This window comes from Chaetura pelagica, unplaced genomic scaffold (assembly GCF_000747805.2).
Source record: "Chaetura pelagica isolate M959 unplaced genomic scaffold, ChaPel_1.0 scaffold109, whole genome shotgun sequence".
Classification (NCBI taxonomy): Eukaryota; Metazoa; Chordata; class Aves; order Apodiformes; family Apodidae; genus Chaetura; species Chaetura pelagica.
This window is the reverse complement of record NW_009970725.1, coordinates 9623454-9650529: the sequence shown is the minus strand read 5'-3', so window position 1 is coordinate 9650529 and position 27076 is coordinate 9623454. Positions and strand designations below refer to the sequence as shown.

Below are 27076 nucleotides of genomic sequence, written 5' to 3'. Positions count from 1 at the left end.
TGGTAAGACTTGTAGCAATGAGCCCAAAAACCTGGTAAGTCTGGAGTCCTCTGTCTGCAGATGTGGAATCAGAAGAGACCCTGGCCTCATGGCAGCCCCCTCCCCTACCTGCTGGTCTGTACCCAGACACCCAAAACTTCCTAGCTCCGTGAAAAAATATTTTGCAAATATTTATTTTCCCATGATTGCATAAGCTATCAAGCAAAGAGTTGTAGATACTGTTTTTAGTGAAATCAGCAAGGGGTATATGTTTCAGGAAGATTATTTTTATTATTTGAGGTATTTTTATTATTGTTACTGTAGCAACATTTTTAATGCTTTGTTAGGAGGTGGTCTAATAAATTTCCACAGATACAAAAAACATGGGCAATAGTTACAATGCGTATGTGCACTTTATGGATTTAGTAGGTTAAAGCTCTTCATGGATTTTTCAACTTCTTTATTTCCATGATTGCAGTAGAGTTTTCACCTACTTACCACTGTGATTGCACTGACATTAGGAAGGCAGTGGGTAGGTGCTATGTAGGTAGGTAACATGTTTGTTGTACCTCTGTCTAGTCACTTATCTTGTCTGTGTCTACAGTCCTCTGGAGTTGCCTTCTGCAGCAGCTTTTCCTCACTTGTAACTCTGCAGTTTCCAGTGTTTGTCAAGACAGTGTAAATTTGTGTACTGCTTCATTAGGAGGAAAAACATGAATTGTGTTAATCAGTCACACTTCCACCCTGTAGAGAAAACTTTCTGTAGTAATTTATGGGATATAAATTTTCTCTATATATAAAGCTGAATATTAAATACGGAAAAATCACAGAAATTTTGGTGGTATTAAGTGGGAAAAATCTATTTAAGAGGGCTGTTTACTCCTTGTATTGTATTGCCACTGCATGTTGGCACAACTGTGTGAAAACTGTTCAGATTGCTTGAGGAATTCATTCTAAATGTGCTTTTTCTCCAGGAAATGGGATGCTAGTGAGGTGTGTATGAGCCAGGATGTAGGGAGAGCTCTGGAGACAAAGATACTGCAGGGCACCAAGAAGACAGGAGAGTGGGAAAGGGGAGAATAAAATGAGAAAACCAAAATATGGTAGCTGTGTTGTGTCACAGTCCTTCCTCTCAGCCTAGAGATCCAGCTTCACAGAGGAGAACATCTATTTTGAGAAGATAAGAGTCAGGGAAAGGAGGCAGAGACAGAGGTGGGTTGGGGGAGGTTGGCTGGGTTGGAGAATAGAAACAGGATTTATTGTTTCTGCCATCAAGCCTGCAATATTTCTGAAGAAAAAGCCTTACCTTTAGAAAGTGGTTTTATAAGGGCAGTGAAGTGAAAAATAAATCCTAGCCCTGCCAGCCCCTCTCCTTTGGAGGTGATTTAATGCTGTGTCTCAGTTTGGCCAAAGGGAATAAGGCAGCACTCTGGAAGAGGAGCAGTGTTTATACCTGGACTTAATTTCTCTCCTGTAGTTGAATATGAAGCCTCGGGAGATTCTAAGTGAATTTACAGCCAATGGATTTGTGACCATGAGCTACATTTGGTGCAGTGCCTGCAAGAGAGCCTTTCTTCTCTGTTCAGTGATGGTATCTGAGCCAGGCAGCCTTGATATCATCATGGAAAACACTAGTCAGAAATGACAATTTGCACTCACAGCTGTAATTGAATAAATGAGTAGAGCAGGCTTCTGTAGGCTTATGGTGTTTCCTGCATTCACTTTCTTCTGAGGGGTCCTACTGTCTTCTTCCTCATGGCCCTTTTCATTTTGAGGGTCATGTTCCAAATAAGGTGCCTGTTCTTAAGTATCCAGCACTAATAGAAACAGCTTCTTCTTTTATGTGCACATAAATCTTTTAAATTCCAAATAATTTCCTCTGATAGACTTTTCAGTAGAAAAATCAGCATTTTTAAATTAGAATTCTTCTTAATAAAGGCAACAGAAGCCTTACCACTAAGTCTAACAAAGGGTGGATAAAGGTCTGTATATTAATTTTAGGCATCAGATCTTGATTGACTTTTTTCAATTCAGTTAATATCAGCTTTTCATTGCAGCATTCCAGCTGGAACATGTAACAGAGCTTGTAGATACAGATATATCTGCATTTTAATGCTAACAAATAACAGACTTTGTAACTCTTTCAAACTTCTGCTTTTCTGCATGGAGTTGGGTGTACTTGTTCATAGGCTGCAGGCAATTCTTTTTGCCTGCTGAAAGCCTCATTAAAAGCAGCTTTGTATTTTTCCCTGATGGGAGAAGAGAAACAGAGGTTTTATGCCATCAAACGTGGTTGAAACTTGATTCTGTGCTACTGCAGCAGGTAGGGAAGGAAAGAAAAAAATATAAAAATTTTTAAAAATTTTTAAAAATAGTGTGTTTCTGACTACCTAGTGAAAATTGGTTTAGATTCATATGGTTAAAGAGTTAAAAAGCACACTGTGCAGAGACACATGGGACTTGATAATCCCCTTCAATGAACAACCTTCCTCAACCACAATAGAGGTGCACGTATGCACATATGTAACTGCACAGAAATGTCCGTGGAACAGATGGTCTCTGAATATTCCTGTTGGACTTGTGCAGGCACCTAAAAAAGTTTGATTTTTGTGGACAGCTGGCATAGCATTTGTGGCAGCATGGATGAATACAGAAACGTTGCTTTGTTGCACATGGCCACGGTCTTCATTTGGCAAGAGCAGCTTTTCTTTGGTCTGTCAAACAGTGGCCCAATGTTTTTAGCACTGTCCTTAGCATAATGTTAAAAGCTGCAGAAGAAGTCACTAGAACTGAGGGTGAAAACTTCCCATGAAGAGAATGGCTTTTCCACCTGTGCCCTGCACGACTGGTGTCACTGCTGTCACTGCCAGTGGTACTGGCACCTTACCACGCTCACAGCCCCAGACAAGATCATGTTGCCCTCTTAAAGACATGTATCTCGAAATCCACAAAGCACAGAATTGTTATTTTTTTCTACCTACTAGTTAATGTAACACCATTATTAGGGTCGCTAACACCTAAATGTGTGTTGTGAAAGTAGAGAATGCTAGGGGAAATGTACACCTTTAATGTGTTAACTTTTTTCCCTCCTTTCAGTCAAATATAGTTTAAACTAAGACTAAAAATCATGTACATTGTTAATCAAATTATACCATCTTAATTAGAAGCTATGTTTCATTAGGAAGCTTGTTTGTTGAAGAACAGAGGTCCCAGACCTAGACAGAAATGGCATTACTCTGCCATCTGGCTAAATGCCATAACTGAAGGATGGATCCTTTCTGTGATTTTGCCAATGCTTTGTTCACTCCAGTTTTGATTAGCTTATTGGATGGAATACCCTCAGGTTGGCTTAGGAGGCTGTTGCACAAACCAAAGATCTGGCTTTGATCTCCCTATAGATCTGGCTAAGTATCTTCTTGCGAGTCAGTCTCAGTTCTTCTCTGTTGGGATACAGTTTGAGAGAGGCTCTTTGCTGTCATGTATCATGGCTGTCTCGCCTGTCATTGAGCAGGTCTTTAACTCATACATGATATTTATCTTCTTTTAACTGTTCTAGTTTTTCTCTAATCTTCTGAACAGCCTAATTAGATCTTTGAATTTAGTTCCAGAGACGTGCAGTGAGTGATCCCTTGCTTGATTTTCAGTAACTGAGGACAGACACATCTCTCTTCTTCCAGACAGTTACTTAAAAGCATCAGCACTGACTGTTTTTAGTCTGCATTGAGTTAAACTCTAAATGTGTCTTTAAATCTACTAGTCTATGGATTGTTGGACCCACTGGTGATTGGATATTTTTACCAAACCACTATGGCTGGACCTTAAACTATTGTAAATCCATGATTTTTCTTAAAATTTAGCATGCTAGTCCTTCAGTTCTGCTCATAATATATGTCTAACATACAGTTCAGATACTTAGCAGTCTTTGCTTTGCCTGTGCTGTGGTTGGGCTTTTTGTATCCTTTCAATTAAGGTATTTAGTGTTTAATCACAGTAGGACATTGTTTGGTAATACTATATAATTAAATGGTGATGGTTGGTGAAGTGTATAATTAGGATTTCTGACAATTCCTTGTGCATCTCTGGTTTACTGTGAAGAAGAACAAAGTCAGAGAGAAAATGCTGGCTGGGTTATATAAATAAGTGAGAGATGATGGTCAGGCTGAAAATGAGGGTTCTCCCTTCCTTTAATGAAAGGGTTTGTGTACATTACATACAATAAAGTATTTCTTATCCTGAAAGCTTTCCAGAGATAATAGTGTTGGCTCTCTGAGGCTCTTTATTATGTCAGATGTGGGATTTGGATTTATGGGAAGCAGTCACTGCCTCCAACAGACTCAGTCTTGTGGAAGGAGATTTGCCTGGTCCCTCCCACGTGCAGAGCTTCAGGCTGCAACCTGCAGATCATCAAGGATGGGGTTTTTTCAAGGTATCCCAGAGAAAGAAACCACTGAGTTCCATTGAAATATCTTGGGCTCTTAGGACAAAGTGCCCACCTGACATCTGCCTCTGGGCATCATCTGGGGATGAGGGACACGATGAGCCCTACTGGCCCCAACCCCAGCACTGCCCATCACGGCAGTGAGGGTGGTTCTCTAGGGGAAGGATTATGAAAAATGCTTTAAATGGTGAATTGGTCTGTCATCTTCTGACCTTCAGCCTCAAGGAACTTCCCACTACTCTTTTTTTTTTTAACAGTCTAAGAATATGCTGTTCCCCTGAAATGCAACTTGAAAGTCTCTCATAATGATATAGATGCTGGGAATGAGAAGCAGGTTGCAAAAGAAATCCCATGGGGTGAAGCTCAGGATAAAATCACAGGCATTGGCACCATTGGCCCCAGAAGGAGTTGTGCAGCTCTTTTGAGACATAAATTCTCAGAACAGGCTTTTGAGGTGTTTTTTCCTCTCCAGAGGTTATTCATACAGGGTGATAGGGTTAGGCAGGACACTGTAGAAACCTGTGAGGAGGGAGGAGTTTGGGGTTGGTCCATTTATTTATTAATTTATGAAGAAAGAGGCACTGTGTCTTGCAGCATTTACTTGAAATACAGAGTGGCTGTTACAGCCACTGTCTTGCTGCCATGTTTCATGATTTTCCACCTGGGGGTTTTCCCAGCCACTGTCTTGCTGCCATGTTTCATGATTTTCCACCTGGCATAGGAAAACTGGCACAACTTAGGTGAGTACAAAGACACTGCTTAGGTTTCAAGTTCTGCTGCTTTAACTGCTTCCTCGTAAATAATCAGAAACCTTTTCAAAATAAGTGCAGCTTGAGTTTATCCCTATTTCATGGCAAAACAGAGGCAAAACTAGTAAATTCTGAAAAAACTGACAGCGGTTTTGTACTAATTTATGATTTTTTTTCCACTGGCATTGTAAAAATCTGACAAAGAAGTTAAGCAGACTGTTGCAATCCGTCTGCCCACAAGCCAGCACTGCATCACCTGGCAGGCAGGAACATTGCCCTTGTGCAGACAGGGCTTGTGAAGACTGTGGATGTGAGGGGGAGGTTGGCATGCACATGCCCCCCAGGGCTGAGCAGAGAGGAAAATATGTCAGGAGACTGAGGAGTGAAGAAGAAGGTGGCAGTGGACACAATTTGGTAGCATCATACCTGTTTTATAATGTAAAAAAAAAGAGTCTTTTTTCGCCTGGTCAGGAGCTCTTCCCCACAAAGCCCTGAGGATGGATGTGGACACATGAGGGAGCTGAGGCACGAGAAGTGGTTCAGTGTGAGTGAAGGCAGCAGCATGGCTCTCCCAAACCAGACACTTCACAGCTGCATTCAGCTCAGGGCTCAGCATTCCCCTGCACACCAGTTGGGCAATAACCACAGTATTTGCTCTTTAGGCCACACTTACCCCAGAGGGGTTGTCCAGCAGGATTTATGTTGCAGAGCCAGAGAGAGGGACCAGGGCACCATGCAGCAGGTAGAGGGGCAGCTGCTCAGAGAAGCCCCAGTATATGCTACACTTCCTACAGCAGCAGCCTTATGATAAATGCCCATCCAGGATCTTGGGGGTGAGCAAGGACCCTTATGCATTAGCTAGGAAAAAGGTAGGGAGTCTGTTTACACCTGGCTGAAGTTATAGCCTTTGTAGTGTGTGAATACACTCTAAACTGAAGGAAGGAGATTTACCTCAAAATAATAATTAAAAAATCATTAACTACTCTCAGGTTTTGCCACTGATAGCCTTTATAAACAATGATTGCTTTCTGAGGTAGTTTAGTCATATGGAGCCGTAGAATCATCAGTTTTGCTGACTACAACAAACCCACCCATGGAGATTCACATGAATTGTTTTTGTGAAGGGTAGGTTAGTAATCTGCAGCACCACTCAAAAGAGAAGACAAAAATCTCACTTTGAATTTTATGGCTGAATAAATTCAGTAATCTCAAATCTATACAATTTTATTGCCAAAGGTGCATCTGCTTTTGATTTGAGCATACTAATGTAATGTGCTGGTTTTGTGTCAGCACAAGAGCTTCTCTGTAAAAAACATACACACATCTGTTTTTCTATATATTTGAACATAAATATGTGTGTGTATGTATGTATATATGCACACACTTAGATGCCTGAATTTTAAAATCTCTGTCCTAAGAGACTTGTTTTCCTAAAGGCTAGTCATACATATCAGTAACAAAACTACCATTTCACACTTGGGTGCCTGAATTTAATCACTTACAGCCAGGTTTTTCAAGGCATTTAGATTTTTAAACCTGAAGATGGAGTCCTCATGGGATTGCCCACTTTTGCTAGTGAGATAGGCACCCGCTAGGAATTTGCTGCAACTCTGTATGATTAAGAACCTCTCAGTATTTGATTCCTACCTACATGTTGAATAACAGAATCACAGAATAGTTTGGGTTAGGTTTGGGTAAGGAAGGGACCTCAACGATCAACTAATTCAAACCCCTCTGTCATGGGCAGGGACACCTTCCCATGACCGGGGGTTTGGAACTAGATGTACATAGTTTGCTCAGGTCCCTTTTAATAGAACTGTTACATCTACTGATCATCAGTTTTGAAAACATTAATTTTGAGAAATGTATCATTCAAAGGCTGCAAATTAGGCTTGTAGTCTTCCTTCCAAAATTCAAGGGATGTTATCTCTTTTCAATGAATCACCCTGAGGAAAACCTCTGCTAACTAATCTATTTTCATTTCCTGTACTACACGTCTTCAGTCATCTTATCAGTACATTTTTTGTCAGGGTTACAAAAGGAATCTTGCGTCTTTGTCAAAACTGATCCGCTACCAGGAGTGTTATGAGGCCACCTAAGATCCTGCAGCAGTAGCCAAGAAAAGGAAACAGGCAAATACTTCTGAAAGAATTAGTTAGAAAAAAAGCGTGTGCATATCATATTTGAGTGTTCAAAGGTGTGCTTCTGAAGCCTTATACAGTTGAGGCACGAGGCATTTTGCAAGGTAGTTACTCCATGTCAAAGAGCAAAGATACTTAGTCTCCCATTAAAACACATGAAACAACAACAACACCAAAAAAACTACCAAAAAAACCCAGCTCCTCCCCTAGCAAAACCTCTGCTTATCTGGAGCCCAAAAGGAATCTGCAGATGTATACCCCCTGCATGAGAACAAAGTCTTCAGTCACTGGAATGCAATGCTATGAAAACAAATACTACAAAGCCCGGTAACAGGGGGATGTCTCACTTGCATATTTTTTTGTGACCATCTTGGTTTGCAGAGAAGGGGGTCCCCAAAGCATGTGAACCAGCAGGATCCCTTTGTACTAGGTCGCTGTCTGTTTGGCCAGATGTCTTCCCAACAGTGAGATAGAAAAAGCAGAGCTCTTATTAAAATAAGTCAGGGAAAGGAATGGAAAAAAGCATGTGTCCAGCAAAACAAGGCACATTGTGTCCCATCTGATATTTATTAAACGTTGATCAAATCAGCAGTGAGAAATGCACATCATGCGGAAGTGACCCTGGCTCCCTGGGTTTGGAAGTTAGTGACAAATGCCTGGGAGCAGATCAACATTGAAACAGGTGTACAGGACACAGAGAGGAGTGTGCTGTACTAGGAGCAACAATAACAAATGGCCAAGAGCTGATTTCAGTCAAGAACCCCTTTTGCAGGTTTGATGTATGTTCCATTGACAGAATGTGTGCATAGTCTTTCCCCGTGCAATTTACTCTATAGCTTCTAGAGAGGTTACATGTCTTCTGGAAGAACACTGCATTTTATGTAAGCCACAAAAGCAAGAGTTGAGTGGGCAAGAGTAGGCAAGTTTGTCAAATTAAAGCCTAAGCATAGGCTCCTTCAAGCCTTGACTCTCACCTTCTGTGACAAAAATGTGCAATTTTCTGCCAGCCTGCAGGAGGTTGTGCAATCACAACGAGCATTTAAAATAATTTTCCATCTGTTGTTGCTTAATGTTTTGGCTATCACATCTCCTCAGAGCAATCCTTCAATAAAGAATAAGTATCTTCACAGCATTGACTAAATGCCTCTCCTGTATCATCAGAAGAAGCTGATTTGGGCTTGGTCCTTAAACAGGGCTGTGGGGAAGGGCAATAGGACAAGCTGAAGCCTGGCTCTGTGCTTGGGGAGGTTGTGAAGCCCTGATTACACTGTAACCCTATACAGAGAGAGTTGCATTCCTGGCTTTTACCTTTGGTTATAGCCTGGATTATTTAAGTGCACAGAAAGACATCACATTGAGTCTTCCAAAAGTTTTCTTGAAGGTACCTCTATCTTTAGTAATTTTTTTCTATGTTTAGTAAACTAGGTCAGCTGTTACTAGCAGCAGAGTTAAGAGCAAGGTATTTGCACTAAAGAGTAAATGTAATAGCTCTGAAAGACTGTACTGTGTCCAGATCTAAGCAAAGAAAAATTAAGGAGTCTGTTAAAGTTCCTTGGCTCTTTACTCCAACCCTGGACCTGGGGCATATGAGATGAAAATATCAGGGGTCTGGTGGCAGTCAGATGTGGCTTTAAACTGACAGGCAGAAAGCTCCAGCAGGCAATGCAATGCACAGTTCCAGCCCACCTTAGTTAATGGGATCCCTCCTGCCTGCAGGATCACTTTAGTACTCTGTGTTTATGTGACTGATGCCGACAGCGCTGGACTGTTAAAGGATGGGAAGGTCTGGCTTTTGTTGGGGTGCTGTTCTGATGTCAGTTTGAAAAATGCTGAAAGTAAAAGTTCCAAAAAGCCAAAGTGCTGTTTTATTGAACCAGGGATAGAAAGGACTGAGACAAGTGAAACAAGATCCTTATGAAGTGCTGGAACATACATGATACTAGATGCTCAACTGCAATAGATCCGGTGACATCAGGGAAGTTTCAGCTCATTACAGTATGCAGGAAGCTGGAATGTGGTGACAGAGAGCAGGTCATGTCATAAAATGAGTAATCTTAATGTGAGACTGTAATCAAGTGTAACTTTTCTATGTGCAGTTGCTGTCAAAGGTTTTGCTTTTATTTCTGCCTCTGTGCTCTGTACCTCTGCAGTCTATCAGTCTTCCCAGTTATGGATGTGGTCCTGCTTCCATTAACATTAAAACAGGGAGGATCAAGCTTTTTGTTCTCTTTGTATTTAGGAGGTGAATGTGATGTGCTTTGTGCCTCATGCTTCTTGTGAGTTTTGATATGTGAGATGTTTACAGACTTGGAGGACTGGAATCTGAATTTTAAACCCTTTGGAGGAGGAACCTTGCATTCAGTGCACAGGGGCTCAATTAGCCCGTTCACACCAGCTGATGACAGCAAAATGGTTCTCCAGACACCACAAGTTCCCTCTGTGAAATAATTTCTGTCTCTGAATACCAATTGCAGACTCTTAGAAAAGAGCATTTTCCCTCTCCAAATTGTACTAACCTGTGAAAGATGCATTTCTGCCTTAGCCACGTGTAATAAATATATGTGCAGAAGGAATTGAGAAAAATGCACATAAACATTGTATAAATCCTCTTCCTGTGTTGCTCCAATATGGTAATCCCTCCTTCAAGTACCCTGGGCTTAAGGAAGTCTCTGGAAAATTATGTTCTTTGTGGGGCAAATACAGTTGACTTAACTTGATATGTCGGTCACCCATCCTCCCTGAACCCAGGGGAAGTGGCCTGTGCTTTTCTCTTAAAAAATGAAAAATAAAAAAACACTCTGCAGAGGTCATGAGTTGGAAAAAGTAAAATCAGCTGTGGGTTAGGCCTCAGGAGAAATATAAGTTACTCATAAAAAGCTGCGGAGCAAGCTTTGATTAGTTGAGTAATCTGGTACATAGAATTTATTAGAGCTTAAAGCTTTCCTGTGGGACTCCCCTAATAGTGCACAAATAGTGTAAAATATCAAAGAAGTACATTTTCTGACAGACACAGAAAGCTGCATTTATCCTGGCCTGCTTAATGTCCATCAGAAGGAGGGATAAATCCAGCCCATTTATTTCAGCAGTGTTCAGGTTTTCATGATTTTACATGTTTGTGTTTGTGACTAATTTCTTGGTAACGTAATCAACACTTCCAACTCTCTTGAATTGTTTCCAAGGAGCATGTAAAGAAGAGAGGAACACTGCTTCTCTAATAGACTGAAAGATATCAAACCATGCAAAAAGCTCAAATATACAATAGTAAAGGCCTTTCTTCTCTCATCAACTTGAGGCCCTTTTTCTTAAACTTGTCCACAAGGGAAAATTCACCAGCATTTTTCTGTTGCTATAGCTGTACCACTACCTTTGGCCATATATCTCCCCTTCTCCTCTGTGGAAATAGAACTCTCCAAACCACCCCAAAAAATAAGAAAAAGTCTCTCTCCTTGTTGAAAGGAAGTGTTCAGACAGTAACCATTTGTGGTAATGGTTAAAAAACAGGACCAATACTCCTACCAGGTTTTCACAATGCTATTTTATGTCTGTATTTTTCTTCTGCTGGAGCATTTTCTGTCTTCTGTTGCCCCTGTAGGGTGACTGAGTGCCAAGAGCTGCTGCTGTGTGATGCCCTACATTAACAAATAAACATTTGATTTCCAAAGCTCACCATAGTCTTGTTGGCACCATTGGAAAATAGTCCTGTCTCTCAGGGAAGCCACAGGTTTTCCAGAGAATCAGAATCTACTTCTCTTCCACAAACTAAAATCCCAAAGTAGTTGTATCATGAAGCTGATGCTTTAACCACCATGAAGGTTAGCAGAATAGGCAGATAGGCACCCATATATCATCTGCTAACATAAATTATTTGTTCCTTAGAAATGGAGGAGAGGAAATGAGGAGATAAAACCAGCAATGTGTTCTTTGTCATTGTTTTAAAATTCTTTAAATCTTCTTTTGCAGGTATTCAAGAGGGGACACAATGTACCAAATGTAAAAATAACTGGGCACTGAAGTTTTCCATCATCTTATTATATATTTTATGTGCCCTCTTAACAATTACAGTAGCCATTCTGGGATACAAAGGTATGTATGAATCAAGCACAACATTTCACTTTCAGCCAAGCACCCAAGTGTATTTTCACTTTTTAGATAGATGGGCAATTTATCACATTTTCAGCTTAGATATCAATACCTTGTTGTTTGTTGTGCACACATGGTAATTCTTCCACTACAAAGGAGTACTAACTGGAAGACTCAAACCTCTGTAAAATGTGCTATACATTGATTTCACTGAGCTCTTTTATGTACATCACACCTTTCCAGGATAAATGGCCTTAATGGGAGAGCCGGGAATAGTCTTATCTGTTCCTTCATCACAGTAACACAGTGTAGGATCAACATTACTTTGAAATATCTGGAAGAAAGATTGAACCAGGAGGTGCCAATCTATTCAGTTACCTACAGTTATTTTGATTAATAAAGATGCTTAGATGTTTTGATAGTAATTTCAAAGATTCTAGTTGTTGAGCAACCCAGAAAAGGAGGAAGTTTCATTTGTGCAAGTCATTGGTAGAGCACACTGGGAAGCACAGCATAAAATTCCCATACATCCTTGGCACTGATTGCCTGTAGCCACTTACAAATGGATTGATGTAATTGGCTGCTTGTTGTGCAGTCACAGCTATAATAAGTTAAATAAATAAGATGTGAGGTTCTGGTAAGAAAATGGAAGTGAGTAACATCATTGTGAGTATTATAACAAAACATTGCAGAATGTTGTGAAGAAAACCAAGCTAGCTGCTTGAGTATGGCTCTGAGAGTAGATTCAAAACCACCAAGAGGCTGGGTAAATATTCCTGTGATTAGCATGCAGTGCATCCTGTGCCACCAACAGCTGTGCTTGTAGCAGAGCTGACATCACCTCTGGTCTTTTGCCAGTGAAAGAAAAGGAAACTGTAGAAATACAAAAGGATAAATACTTATTTAAGAGGATTTGGTACAGTTTTGAGTGGGAAGAAAATTAAAACTGTTTCGTTTAGATGGAAGATTTAGGCAGGGTGATGAAAGGATATGAAGGACATACAGACTCACATGGCTATTACTTTTTCATGATAAAGCAGACAGAATGTGTCAAATTGAAATCAAATGTAAAGAAATGCTGTACATATATAATTGGTCAGACATTCTCCTGAAGAATGTATAATTGATCTCTGAAAGTCAGATTCTGACTGAGGGAGAAAAAGCAACTTTGCAGGATTCAAAAACTTGTTATTGATCTATAAAGATAAGATCATTTGCTTATATGGACTAGGGGAGGACAAACTTAGGCCTTTTGCAGCCATAAATATGCAGAGCTCTGTTTACAGATGAGGATGGAATCCTTCTGGGCTATAACCCAGCCACTATATGCCTGGGATTTAGCAGAATTTTCCTCAAGAGAGTTTTATACAAGGCCATCAGTTCTGGGGCTCACCAGAAGACTCAGACCTCACTTGGAATCAGAAACAGCATGCCAATTTGGAGGGACCATTGCTCTGTATCTTTGGCAAACATTTGTTCATGTGTGTGTAGGAAGCAATAGCAATAAGGAAACGATCCAAAAGATCTCTTTGGGAGAGGGAGTTTCTCCATTTCCATCCACAGTTTTCAAGCTTCTTTCTCCATGGGGACCTTTACCATTGTCTTCCCTGGGCTTTGCTCTCATCTCGAGGTCCCATCTTTGCTACATTAATTTCTAAACCTCCTTCTTGTATTGAGTAGGGTCCCTCACTGGGGTCTAGAGTTTCTGTCATAGCACTTACAAGGCTCATCTTCATCACAGACCTTCAGACATTTTAGTGACCACTGCCTCACTGCTCACCGACACGGTGACTGCTCCATCAGAATGCCAAAGGAAAAAAGGCATACACTGGAGGAAAGTCCTGTTTAGTCCAAGTTATCCCTTTTGTAACACCAAGCAACAAAGGGTCACACATCAGGCATTAATTTTGCCCTTTGTACCTGCAGCGTAAGAGCTTTGTCTCCGCAGTGCCTAAGGGCTAATTTGCAGGGAAAACATGAGTTAGACAAAACCTCAGCTGACGGTGCATAATCAAAGGAATTATTGCAGTATTTTTGATCACTGGGAAAGAATTAGGCCTTAAAGGAAGAACAAAACTCCAAATAAAATTTTATAGAGCTCTTGAACTCTCCTCTCTGCATCAGAGTTTGGCTTGTCTTTTTTATTGCAATATTACACCGAAAGAAGGAATTCTGCTGGCATCAGGGATTCTTTCAGTCCCTTAGCTATGTTTCCATTAAATTTGCCTCCCACACTTCTGTTTATAAAGCCCAAAACTACTTTTAAAACTTTCATTTCCTACGCAGCATTTAAATATCCTTTGTGATTTCAAACGTTAAAACTACTAATCAGTGGATTAAATATGGCAGGCAGAAAAATAACTCAATGGGAGGCAAAGTCAACATAAAACAAACCACCAAACTGGTGGTAAAAATTACATAGTAGGTTGGAGAAACCTGAAACCAAAACATGAATTAAACATCAAGGTCATGAAGGAATAACAAGCTCAGTTTACTATTAGTTTGCTTTGAGAAGACGTATTAAATTATTGTTTAAAACATTAATAAAGTAATAATGTAATTTTTAATGTATACTTTCTTAAATTAAATGCAAAATACAAAGTTATAATTCTTCTGGCCTCAGCCAGTGTCCGATTAGCCTACTGAAGGTGAGTGTTCTTCCTGTGACTCACTTCACTGAGGAAAGCTAGCCTGCTCCCAGCTGGTATTTCTGGTAGTTCTCATTCTTTGGTCAGTCCTTGTGTTTAAGTGTCTTGACTAGTTGCCACTGTGATGTTCATCTACTTCTTTTATCTGTCTCCCAGACAGAGTTTGCCTGCCTTTACCTAGGGCAAACACCCTGGTGAGATGGAACGTTTTGTCCCTGCTTTCGAAATAGTGGCTCAGATGCAGACAATCCTCACTGTTCTGGTCAGAAACTACTTGAAATTTTGGCTTGTTTTGGAGGGTCTTTGCCAAATTTCCCCAGCGACCTTATGAGAAAGTGAGATGACAATGTAGAGAGATCTGACCAAGTGGATAAGGTGAAGCTATCCAAAAGCAAGGAAAGCCTGCTGTGTAACTGTGGTACCCACAGTCAGAAAAACAAGGGCAAAAGTTAACAAAGTTAACAAAGAAGGAGTAACTTGGTGGACTGCACTTTAAAGCTCTGTGATTCTTGTGGTTTCTCATGAGCAGCAGCAGATGCCCCCAAATTTCCACTTCTTGTAAAAAAAACAAACCTTTACATAGCAACAACTTCTATGTGGCTATTTCATCCTGTAGGTAATCTCATGGACACAAAAAAAATTAATGGTAGCCCCTACCCCACACAGGTTTATAGAATTGGCCTCACTATCTCGGAACATGGGATACACATTTCTCTTTGAATGAGGGGGCTGGCACAGTAATTTGAGTTGCCTCACCCAGGGTTGGTGCAAATCCATTCCACTCCCAGTATAAGGCTAAATAATCAGCTGATGAGAAGGAATTTCTACCCCATTTGTTGTTTGAATGCAAAAGTGCTTTAATTTGTTTGTCATGGAAGCTGGAGGCTGCCTCTAGACTTGCAAGCATTTCACATTTTTATCATTGACAGCCACTCTGGGCTCTTTTATTTCTTGTTCTGCTTTTTCTGTTTCCGTATCAATTCCATCAAATAATCAGATTGTCTGAATGACACGGAATTTAGTCAAGACGTTACAAAATAAAGAGCACATCATCCATAAATCTGCACTTGCTGAATGACCATCCTTTCAATCTTAACGAGGCAGAAGGCTTTCAAGACCATTTTGAGTCATCTGTACCATTGTCAAGATGTTGGAAAGTTGATCCCCAAAACGTTTAGTAACTGTATCTTCAAACTGCTCTCTCAGATCAAAGTTTGTGAGCCAGGTGGCAGTTTTTAAAGATTAAAAGACACGGGGGGAGGAGGGGAAGTAAAAAAAATATATATATTATTTTTTTTCCATGAGAAATGGCTCATAGCAAAACAAAAGGAAGTCTTCTAACCCTTTAACAATCTGTCTGCCTTTGCCACACTCTGCTGTGCTTGGAGTATGGAAACACAGTTAAAAGTAAAAGGACTTGGTCCATGAGAAAAACCCACAGAGAGGGATTTCCTCATTTAGGAAAGAGGATGCTCATGAGCAAAGAAATGTCTGGGGACTGTTGCAGACTGAAGAACTGGAAGAATGCTCAATCCCACCAGCAGGTAGGAGCTCATCCTTCCAACATGTCAGAGCAACAGCAGAATGTAGTGGCAAGCAAGGCAATTTTAAGGTGGTTTCTTTTTTGTTTAATGGTAATGGTGGGGGTTTTGTTTGCTTTATTGTTTATGAGACTTTTTTCATAATTTTACTTTTCTTCTTTTCGTAACATGCTGTTCTCTTTCCCCTAGTTGTAGAAAAAATGGACAATGTGACAGGTGGCCTGGAAACATCCCACAGAAGATACACAGAAAAGCTCACAGAGGTGGAGAGTGATCTGAAGAAATTAGGTAACCTACACACAAGCAAAGGCCCTTGTGTTAATGTGTGGGGTGTTCTCCTGGCAGATAGTGGCAGGAAATTTGTCTGAAAAATCTCTGGCTATGGCAGGACACAGCACTTCTATTCCAGTTTCTCAAGTACTTGGGAAAGCACTTTGAAATAGTTAAGATCAACTCTACTTTGGACAGCATTTTTGAGCACACTTGAAAATCTACAGTTCCCACTGAAGTCACTCTGGAATCATTTATAGTACAATAAACAGACACTTAAAGGTTGTCCTCAGGAGAGAGTCTTCTCTGAGGCAGAGACGTAAAACAGCAGAAGCTGTTCCACAGAGCAAGATATTCTACATAAAATGAAAATCTGTCACCCAGTCATCTTGATGCTGTTTTAGCAATCAAGATTGAAAACTGAAGGCCATTTTAAGGATTGCAAAAATAATCAACTGTTCAAAACTCTTATGTCTGAGCCAAGTTGATTATTTCTATAAAATGTTTCTTAATCATCTCAGGGAATACAGGACAAGGTTGATATGAGTTTTGGCCTTCCAGGTGCTATCACAGTTCACAATTTGCAGGAAGATGGAAAAAGATCATGGATAAGGATTCTACTCACTGTGTATATTTCTACCCTTCTTGTCTGAAAAGGAAGCAGAGCCATTTATTATCAATTTATATATACATAGGCTTACAATCTATATAATTAGTTTTTATATAAATATTAATATACACATATATGAAATAAATTCTGTTTAACTTCATAAACCAAATATCAAGATATATTTCTAGGAAAACTTATTTGCTTGCAGCTTGATCATTATTTTTTACAAATTTTTCCCCTGAAAATATAGCTGCATTGTAGAATATTTGCACAACACATTTTGTTCAAAGGCAGGAGATAATTCAGGGGTGTGTACATTTGCTGATATGTATACAGAAGTAAATGTTAGACTCTAAAGCACATGCAACCTTTTGGGTGTTATTTGGGTTGTTATATTATGTTGATTAAATTTTTACAACTTGGAGCACCTTTGATTCATTCACACCCACACATTTTTACATGCTGCTGGATGGATGGCCAGTGAGATCCTCAGGACCATCAGTTCCCATTTAAGTGGACTTGCCATGAAGGAAGTTAAAAATGTTCTGGGGCAATGTGTGTGGGAGGCATAAAGGTAAGAGAACTGCTGTAGGGCCAGTGAAATAACAACATGTTGTGAATAAAAGAAAGGCCTTCAGGGATTAGCTGAACATGGACCTGGCAGTTGTCAGAGCTGTGTGAGGAACACCGAATAATTTGAGCTATAAGCAAGAGGTAAACACAGAGTCAGAGCTGAGAAGATCCTGGAGTGAGACAAGTGGCAGGGACAGGAACTGTGCGTGGGAAGATGTCCATCCATGAAAGGCTCCATAAACACTTTAGACTGAAGTCTCACAAGTTGCCATCTGATGTTTGCCATCATGGCTCACTCAAACATGCCAGAGGAAAGCTCCATACACAGCTGTATTCACTGTAGTTTATGAAAAACATCCTGCTCTCTCTCGGAGTCATCTGCCGTGTCGGACTTCATACTGCCTAATTCATAACTATAGTTACACTTAGATGAGGACAAAAATATATGGACAGCATGTAGGACAGGGAAGTGATTGAGGCTGAGAAAGGAAATCTTCCCTATAAGTGAGTGGTGACTGCTTATTGCCTTGCTTTCTATGTCTGGTTGATGGACTGTGCAGCCTCGAAAGATTGATCATACTAAGACAAGGTTCCAGAAGTATTCTATAAGGCAGTGTAAGCAAGAGCAGAGATGTTCCTCAAAGATTAAAGGTTTTGCCTTCCTCAAAACTCAGAACTTGAGGAAACAGTAGCAACAAAATAAATGTCACTCAAAGTAATAGTAATACCTGAGAGAGAAAATCAGAAATACATCATATGCTGTAATATCTGGAGTAGCCTCTGGCAGTGCTTTTTTCTCTAACTCAGATTGTTTTAACATAGGTTAAACACAGAACATAGAACTTTCTTTAAACTAAACCCAAGATTTTAAGAAATTGAACTGTATGTGCATGCATACATATGTGTCATGTCCCACTTGTTTCACTCCTAGATCTTCTCATTTCTGATTCTGTGTTTTCCTCTTGTTTATAGCACACATTATATTGTGTTCCTCACGCATGTATCAATGAAGATATTCTACCTGCCAGGAAAAGGAGGAAGAAAATATAAACAGCTAAAATTTACTTCTGAGTTTTCAGCAATCCAGTTGTAACTTCCAAATATACACTTACTGATACCTCTTTGATATTTTGAATTCTGTTTACCAGTCAATTTTCACTGCTTGGCCACATATACTCATCAGTTTCTAATTGTAGTTTTTCCAATATATAACAACAGAATCATCATTTTGTTCTCCTCAGCAAGGTTGATTCATTGATTCCTCTGATTTTTTTCTCTGTCTAGTGGCAGAACTCTGCTTAGCAGTTTCTCTTTTTTGGAAAAGATAGCATAGAAGGTCTGTTGACAAAATATTTTGACAACCTACTCTACTTAAAATACGTTTTATACTGTGTTTTTAGAAAAACTCATTCTAAAGACTTTAATATTTTTTTCCTGTGCAACAGATGACCAAGCTGGACAAAAAGCCATGAATACTAACACTGAACTGTCTAGCTTCAGATCTGACATTCTGGCTCTTCGTCAGCAGCTTCATGACATTGCAGAGAAAACTACCAGAAACAAAGATACACTGGAGAAGCTGCAAGAGTCTGGAAATGTGTTAGATGATAGACAGAGCCAAATGAGAAGTGCCTTAGATAGTAACTCCTTCATGATCATCAGTGTCAATAAGACTCTTCAGGCATATACTGGCTATGTCAACGATCTTCAACAAGACACAAGTGATATCCAAACAAACTTGCAAAACCAAGTGCATTCTCATAATGTGGTCATCATGAACCTGAACAACTTAAACCTGACACAAATACAGCAAAGAAATCTTATCAGTGTCCTGCAGAAGTCAATGGAAGATACAAACTTGGCTATTCTAAGAATCAAGAATGACTTCCAAAATCTGCAGCAGGTTGTCCTTCAAGCCCGGAAGGACACAGACTGGCTTAAGGAGAAAGTACAAAACTTACAGACTTTGGCTGCCAACAACTCAGCATTGGCAAAAGCTAACAATGATACACTTGAAGACATGAACAATCAGCTCAGCTCCTTCAGTGGGCAAATGGAGAACATCACCACAATTGCCCAATCCAATGAACAAAATCTAAAGGAACTCCAGGAACAGCATAAGGAATATGAAAACAGAACTTCTGCCAAATTCAACCAGCTAGAAGAGAGGTTCCAGGTCTTTGAAACCGATATAGTCAATATCATTAGCAACATCAGCTACACTGCTCATCATCTACGGACATTGACTAGCAATCTCAATGACGTCAGGACGACTTGTACAGACACCTTAAGTAAACATTCAGATGAGCTGATTTTTATGAACAGTACACTAGCCAATATTCGCTTAGACTCTGCATCTCTCAAGACACAACAAGATTTGATGAGGTCAAGGTTAGATGTCGAAGTTGCCAATTTGTCAGTAATCATGGAAGAAATGAAGTTGGTAGATTCCAAACACGGCCAGCTCATCAAGAACTTCACCATCCTACAAGGTATGAAGCTTCCCTAATGATGATTCTACTCAGATTCCTGCTTACATTACTTCTTTAGTTCTGTGGAAGGTAGTGCATGCAGGTACAGAGTCCTGGGGTTTTCCATTATCTAATCCTAAACTTTGGAATGTAAATGTAGCTTGCATTTTCTTTGCTAATTCTCCTATGCCTTCTTTACATACCTAGAATAGGGACGTTATGAAGAAAGGTTCTGACTTAGCAAAATTTCATTCTGACTGACTGACTGACTGGATCTGCTTTTGATTTAGTTTCTAAAATAAGCTAGTGAAGGTGTGGAACCTCAAAAAACCAATCCCTGCTAAGGAGGAAATGGCTAAAAAATATACGTTGGACTACTCCCAGAAAGGTCCACCCTTACTGAAAAACAAGTTGCTATTTCACTTTAAGCCAGTTGTTAGTCTGCCAGAAAACATCCTACTTTGCTTAGTTTTTAATCCTGAGATACTTTATTTTCTCCAGAAATAAATAGCATCAAATTTAGGAGTTATTTCCCAGCCAAGTATTATCCCAAATGAAAAGAACACTCATATTTCAAACCTGATGTGAACCAGTCAGGCTTAAATCTCACAAATAGAAAACCATTGGTCCCCATAAACTAAGGCTGAATTAGAGCCAAGATTACATCAGAAACCGTAACCTTTCTCATTTCAACCAGGCCTAAATTACTTCATTTAAGAATTTATCTCTGGAGGAATTTAAGTGATATAGATTGGCAAGATGGGAAGGATATTGTCCCCATTTGAGCCATTTGCTTATCCATTATCAGAATCCAAAATTATTTTGTTGTTTATTGCTGTCACAATATTGCCATTTCTTACCATACACATTGTTCTCTTTCCTGTTATAGTCAGACAGTTAGCAAATAGTACTTCTGGTCTTTCCCACAGTTGGCCAGTTGCTCACTACTTATTCTTTTTGACAACCTTGAGCTGACAAAGCAGAAAACAGGGTCATTGCAGGAAAAAAGGTCCTGTAGTCTAAGAGCAGAGAGATGGGGCTAGAAGGAAGAGGGAGTGTAGCAAAGGGAGAGAACGAGAGATCGGGAACATCAGCACACAGGACCACATGCATCAACAGCACGGAATGTGTCTTGCAGGGACTGGTGCCTCAGCTGGTCTCCTGAGGCTGATCATCCTGTCCAGTTCATAGGATAAGGTGCATCAGAAGATTTTCTTCTGTACCCTGTATTCCATGGAGGCTCAGGAAAGAGCAATGGTCTGAGAAGCAGGTGTACTTTTACAAGCACCGCCTGAAGTAGATGTTAGCCCTGTCTCCACAGTGATGAATATCTAGTGTTCCTGGTCTAAGATATATTAACCAAGGACCCCACATGGGCTTTTTGTTTTGTTTTGTCACCATATCTCCACTTCTAATGCTTACATTGTTTCAGGCCCTCCTGGTCCAAGGGGACCTAAAGGTGACAGAGGCTCTCAAGGTCCTGTTGGCCCTGCTGGTCTAAAAGGACAAAAAGGGGAGAAAGGAGAGCCTGGACCACCAGGACCTGCAGGTGAGAAGGGTCCACCTGGACCAACTGGACCACCAGGAGAAAAAGGAGGGAAAGGTTCAAGAGGATCACCTGGCTCCAAAGGTCAGAGAGGTTCTCCTGGCAAGACAGGTTTGCCTGGACCAAGTGGAGACCCAGGACCACCAGGTCCGCAAGGCAAAGATGGTCCACCTGGGCCACAAGGGCCACCAGGATTTCAAGGTCTGCAAGGAACTGTGGGAGAACCAGGAGTACCAGGACCTCGAGGACCACCTGGGCTACCTGGAGTGCCCGGGCTGCCTGGTCCAAAGGGCCCACCAGGCCCACCAGGGCCGCCAGGTCCAGGGATGCCAATGGCACTACAGAGTGAACCTACGTCAGTGCCTGAGGCTAATGGTAAGCTATCAACATGCCTCATGCATCTTCTACTGCAATACAAATATACCCAAGGAGAGGTGCCCACCATGTAGTTACTGGTTCAAATAACCTCTGCTGCCTTAAACTTAATCTCTGGGATTTATCACAAATAGCACTATTAACTGAAGCCATACGTGTTGGTCTTCCTTCTGAAGATTTAAGTGAATTAAGTGAATGTTTACAGCTACAGAAAGGGCAGCAGTACTGTGAGTAATAAGTAAAACCCTTGACCACACAGTTCAGTCTTGATTTCACAGAATCAGGATCCTAGTCAGTAAACCCTTCTGGTTTAGGTGGCAGCATGCTGCAGGTGGGTGGGAGATCCTCCACTTGCTACTGACCCAATGCAGAAAGTAGCCAATGGCTTGTAGATTTGTCAGTGACTGGTTTAACACAAAAAAAATTAACATGGCAGGTTGTTCTCCTCATTGGAAGAACTACACGGAAAAGTGCTACTACTTTTCAACAGAAAGAGAAATTTTTGAAGATGCAAAGTTATTCTGTGAAGACAAAGAATCGCGCTTGGTTATCATAAACAACAAAGAGGAGCAGGTAATTACCTTCTCTTCTGTTTTTCAAGGAGAGAGCTTAAGGTTATTTAACATGTGGAAGCCACGAGGCAACTGGGAAGCTGGGAGCATCGTGAATTCATATAGTGAAGCAGACACAGTGATTGGTTCCAGTTAGCATTTTGTCCACCCTCTGTCTGCTCAGCAGCTTCTCCATGTGCAGAATGACAGAGTGAGCAGAGCTGGTGCTGACCCTGAAGGTGGTGGGCACACAGCAGATGGGACAGTTGGCGAGAATTGTAGGAGTTTTTAACCTTTAAAGTTGGAGTCTATTATGCCTTGCATATTATCCAAAGTGTGTTTTTTGCAGTGGTAAAAATAATGTAACTTTAAATTGTTTGGTTTATTACACGCAGCCTAAGACTACTGTGACTCAAAAAATATTTTAATCTAACTATAAATCTAGCTATACTTTTACTTGCTCAACATAATTATTTGGTGACTACATAGCAGTGGAGATGTCGAGATACTACTTAGGTGTTTGGTTTTTTTCTCAATTTGTATCAATAAGATGTTAACTGGCTTATGCCAACCTAATTTTCATGACTAGCTGTCTTCACCTGACATGCAAACACTGCTATGGATTCTAGTGTGGGCAAGGGGTCTCAAGGCCAACTCCTGAAACATGTCTTTAGCTTAGAAAAATTTCTCTGTCCCTTTCTATTCTGATAACAAAGATACTTATGAAACCAGAGTAGCTTATTGGCTACAAAGACCGTTGTGTTTGTTTGCTACTGACTAGGAACTTTTTTCTACAGCAATGGATAAAAAGGCAGATAATTGGGAAAGGCAGCTTCTGGATTGGACTAACAGATTCAGAAAAGGAAAATGAATGGAAATGGCTGGATGGATCCTTACCAGTTTACACGTACGTAAATAAAAAACAATGGTGTTTTATTTTCTGCAGATGCTACCACTCTTGCTGACACTTCTAAAAGCAGCATCTAGAAATTATCCAACAGATCCAGAGGGTTATAGATGCCAATGAAGAAATTAATTACTGAGGGTGCTGTTGAACTGTTTTGTTTTTTTCTTTCTGTCTTCTCCATGCATAAGGCCTTCTTTCCTTGCCAGGGAGAAAACTGAATGTTGAATGAAAGAATCACAGAACTACATAGCACAGTGTTTCTTGCCAAAACATTTGCTCCTGACTTATATTACAAAGCTGAGATGGAAAGCACAGACAGTTTTTCTGTCTTGGTTTGAATTTTCCTTATTTGCATTACAACTGGCTATAAATAGAATGTTCATTCTGATAAAAAATTACTAGCCTTTAGATAAAGCCCAAATGCAAGTGGAAAAAATTAAACATAAGGAAAATGCATGAAACTAGGGTCTCTAAGCTTGGGCTGGCTGAGAACTGAATTGGCAGCTCTCCAGGAATCGTAGGGCTACACCTAATTTGTCCTAAATGGAATCGATTGCAACCACCCTAATTTTTAATACTGAGGAGTGAACTACAGAGTTTATAGAGCTGATCATGCTGTGTTCCAGAAATCAGGCTACTCACAGTCAGACATTATTAAATTATTAGCTGTGATCTCATTGGTGTTCATTTTGATGAGAAACATGGAAAAAGTCAGATGTACTTCAAATGAGCCATAATATTTTTCCTTTTCTCCCTCCCTGTTTTCACCTTTTTTTTTCTTCATAGCAGCACTGTGACTGCCATGAAGACCCACTTCATCCACTGCTTTTTCACTACAGCATGGTTAGGTGCCCTCTCTTAACCTCAGAGCTGTCAGTTACTGATTTTCAAAGTATTTCATCACTTCTGGAAAGCTGAGTGTCCTCCTAGGTGCCTGGTCAGACACTGTGGGTCAGACAGGCATGTTTTTTAGCTGGGCATGGACCATATCAGCCAGCAATCACAAGCTCCCTTCAACAACCTGTTTCTTCAGAAAAAAAAAAAGTGAGCTTTGAAGTCCCAAGGTTGGAAGCATTTCTCACTTGTTAAACAAAAACAGGATGAGGAAACGCTTGCTGCAAGTTTTTTACATGCTCCATTAAGTTTCACCATCAAAACTAACGATCTCAAAATATACATGCATATATACTTTGTACATTCCTTGTAAGTCCAAAAAATTCACTTCCCATCCAAACACAGGTCCATAAAACAGATAAATCTTTGCTGTGCCTCCCAGAAGGCCCACCTGGGTGCAGTCAGAGGGCTGTGAGCAGTAGCATCCTGGGCAGCACTTGAGAGCCGGCTGGCTCTTCTCAGCCTTGGAGCAATGCACATGGAGCATGGAGTGCTCCCACTGCATGTGCATGTACATTAAGAAACTAAAGTTCATCACTCTAATTTTAGGTCTCTGAGTTTTTGGCAGCCTAAGGCTGAATAGATTCCCTTCTGTGTAATACATCTGTTTTCCATTTTCAGCAAGAGTCATGTATTGTTTATTTCAACGTGTGTTTCCCGTTCAGAACAGATCTCATGATGTTTTCCTTAACTTCTTGCGGTGAAAAACTGTCATGTGTGCTGTGTTGTGCAATCATATCTCTTGCTTTTTGGTTGAAAGAAACTGGAAAACTGGGCAACCTGATAACTGGAGCCACGGGCATGGGCCAGGGGAAGACTGCGCTGGGTTAATCTATGCTGGGCTCTGGAATGACTTTTACTGTGAAGATGTTAACAATTTCATTTGTGAAAAAGACATGGACAAAGGTAAGCAAGGTGCTTAGTTTCATTATTTCACCCTACCCCAAATTCAAGTAAATTTTCAACAGCTAGAGGGAAGAAGATCCAGGCATAAGACTAAATGTCAATGTCTTGTTGAGGAAGAGGGGGAACAACGCTTGGAGCACTTCTACACAGATCCAGCCTAATATGGGCTTTTCTAATACTCTGTGTGATGCAGATGCTGGATTTATTGCAATAAATCTTGTGCTCTCTCATTGTAAGAAAAGAGCAGCCTTCAGGCTGGTTGGAGGCTTACATACCATGCTCTGCAGCTTGACCATCTCCTGTAGACTTTAAACGTGCCTAAAATTTCAAGCGGGATTTGACACATGCACCAGACCCTGGCCACCCTTGAAGCTGCTTTTATAGATGCAATGGCTACGCAGAGGGGAAAGCTGGCTTTTAGGATGGCTCAGGGACCAGCCTTCAAAAAAAACCAAAAAAATACTCAGTTTTGGGAGTTTGTATACCAGGAGGCGCTTGGTGACTGCTAAGGAGGTCTTAAAATTCCCACCGCTGCCAGGAGATGTCTCTTAGGGTTGAGAAGCTGTGTCCACAGGCTGTAAGTAACTCATCTGTTGCAGCTGGAGTCAAGGACTCATAAACTGCGTATGTGGCCCAGAAGTCACCCAGGTGATTGCCACAGGGCATCTCTTTCTGCTTATACAGGCATTTCTGCAAGGGCAGAGGGCAGATGGTTCACATGGCTGCTCAGAGCCCAGCCCCATCATCACAGAGCTGGGTGGTATTTGTGTTCATGGTGGGGCTCTGCCCAAAGTGTTCTCTCTTCCATACAACCTATGGAAACATTGCTTTGTCAGGGGTGCCTGGCTGCTCCAGTTGCAAAACATCTATGCTGAATTTCAGTGAAGGCAGATGGACATGTCAGCTACAGCCAGAATTACATTCCAGCCCCAAAAGACATCCCTCTAAACAAAACCAAGCCAAAATGCTGAATAAGCTTTGTGTGTGTGTAACTCTGTTTGAATGTCCAGGGTGAAGGACTGTGTGTAAGTAACAATGCCCTAGTTTTCCTACATACATTCATTATTTTAGGAAAACTTCCTGCTTTAGAAATATTTATCCTCCAGCAAGTACAGGATATTAATATGAATCCTCTTAAACTTTAGCATACCTTCATCTCTTAAGTTTTCCTTTTGAAAATGCATTTCATCTTCACAGAGTTGTTATATTTTGGTGTTTTTTTCCCTCTGTTTTTCTCTTTTCTCTTGTACTTTAGGGCAAGTATTTGGAGTGTAATAGGCTGTGACTTTACAGATACCTACATATTATGGAAATTTACTTAAAGAAGAAGATAATTCTGGGAGAGAGAAACATTGCCTACCAAAATTGAAAGAAAAAACAACAAAAGCAAGCACTGAAAACTGATCTAAATGTATAAAGGAGTTCAGCAGTAACTCTTCTCCAGCATCCTGCAGTCATTTGAGGCCTTCCACAACATCAGGAAATACCGTTGGACTAATCCTGTTAAAGATTTTTTTTCCCAACCAGTAACCACATACATAAGCAACTTGAATCTTCTGCGAAAAGATATTCTGTCAATCTGAGTAAAACAATTGGTCACTCATCTAGAAAAACATATAAAGCAACTGTGTAAACAGTGTGTTTCATTTGTTAAAACCCCAAATGTAGGAAAATTATACAGATACACAAATATATAGATTTTATATAAATATATATATATAGTCCAACTCTTATCAATAATATGGAATATACTTTTAAGAGCTTTTAAAACTTTGTATTTTTGTACAAAATATTTGCTTTTTACAATTGTTCTCTTTTTTACTGACTTTTTTTACAAATATAGTGCACAGGGGCCAAAGAAAAGAATAAAGGTACTAATAATTCATTAAGGTTTATTGTCAGGCCTAGCTCAGCTATAGAAAAATATTTTTCCAGTTAGAAATATTTGTACTTTCCCAGATGATTTGTTCTGGTTAAGTAACTTTTAAACCAGATTTTAGATAGTGTTTTTCTTATTATATGCAGCCTAGTCTGCATGTGTAACAAGTAAGTTGACAAAGGACTAGATACTACAGCTCTGATCACAGCCAGTGTTCCATCGGGGTACTATGCAAAGACCACGTTAATGAAAGCTTTTCGTCCTTCCTTCCTTCCTTCCTTTCTTTCTTCCTTCCTTCCTTCCTTCCTTCCTTCCTTTCTTTCTTCCTGCCTGCCTGCCTGCCTGCCTGCCTGCCTGCCTTCACCTGCCTTCCTGCCTGCCTTCCTTATTTCCTGCTTGCTTGCTTTCCTGCCTGCCTGTCATCCTGCCTTCCTGTCTTCCTACTCATGAGAAAATGCCACAGATTAGATTTCTGAGGTTTTAGAATATTTTTTAAATACTGTCATTCCTTCTCCCTT

At 40.4% G+C, this 27076-nt stretch overlaps 1 protein-coding gene across 1 annotated transcript in view; it reads left to right on the top strand.

Annotated features, from left to right (window-relative positions):
* COLEC12 (collectin sub-family member 12) overlaps positions 1 to 26830 on the top strand; it is a 104075-nt gene extending 77245 nt beyond the window's left edge. Inside the window, exons 3-10 of the mRNA XM_010006921.1 lie at positions 11268 to 11390; positions 15766 to 15864; positions 18475 to 19521; positions 20933 to 21421; positions 21858 to 21994; positions 22770 to 22879; positions 24534 to 24679; positions 25935 to 26830. Of these exons, the coding sequence (XP_010005223.1) occupies positions 11268 to 11390; positions 15766 to 15864; positions 18475 to 19521; positions 20933 to 21421; positions 21858 to 21994; positions 22770 to 22879; positions 24534 to 24679; positions 25935 to 25954 (2171 nt within the window). The 3' untranslated portion in view covers positions 25955 to 26830. The remainder of the gene's footprint in view (positions 1 to 11267; positions 11391 to 15765; positions 15865 to 18474; positions 19522 to 20932; positions 21422 to 21857; positions 21995 to 22769; positions 22880 to 24533; positions 24680 to 25934) is intronic.
* Positions 26831 to 27076: the final 246 nt, after the last annotated feature.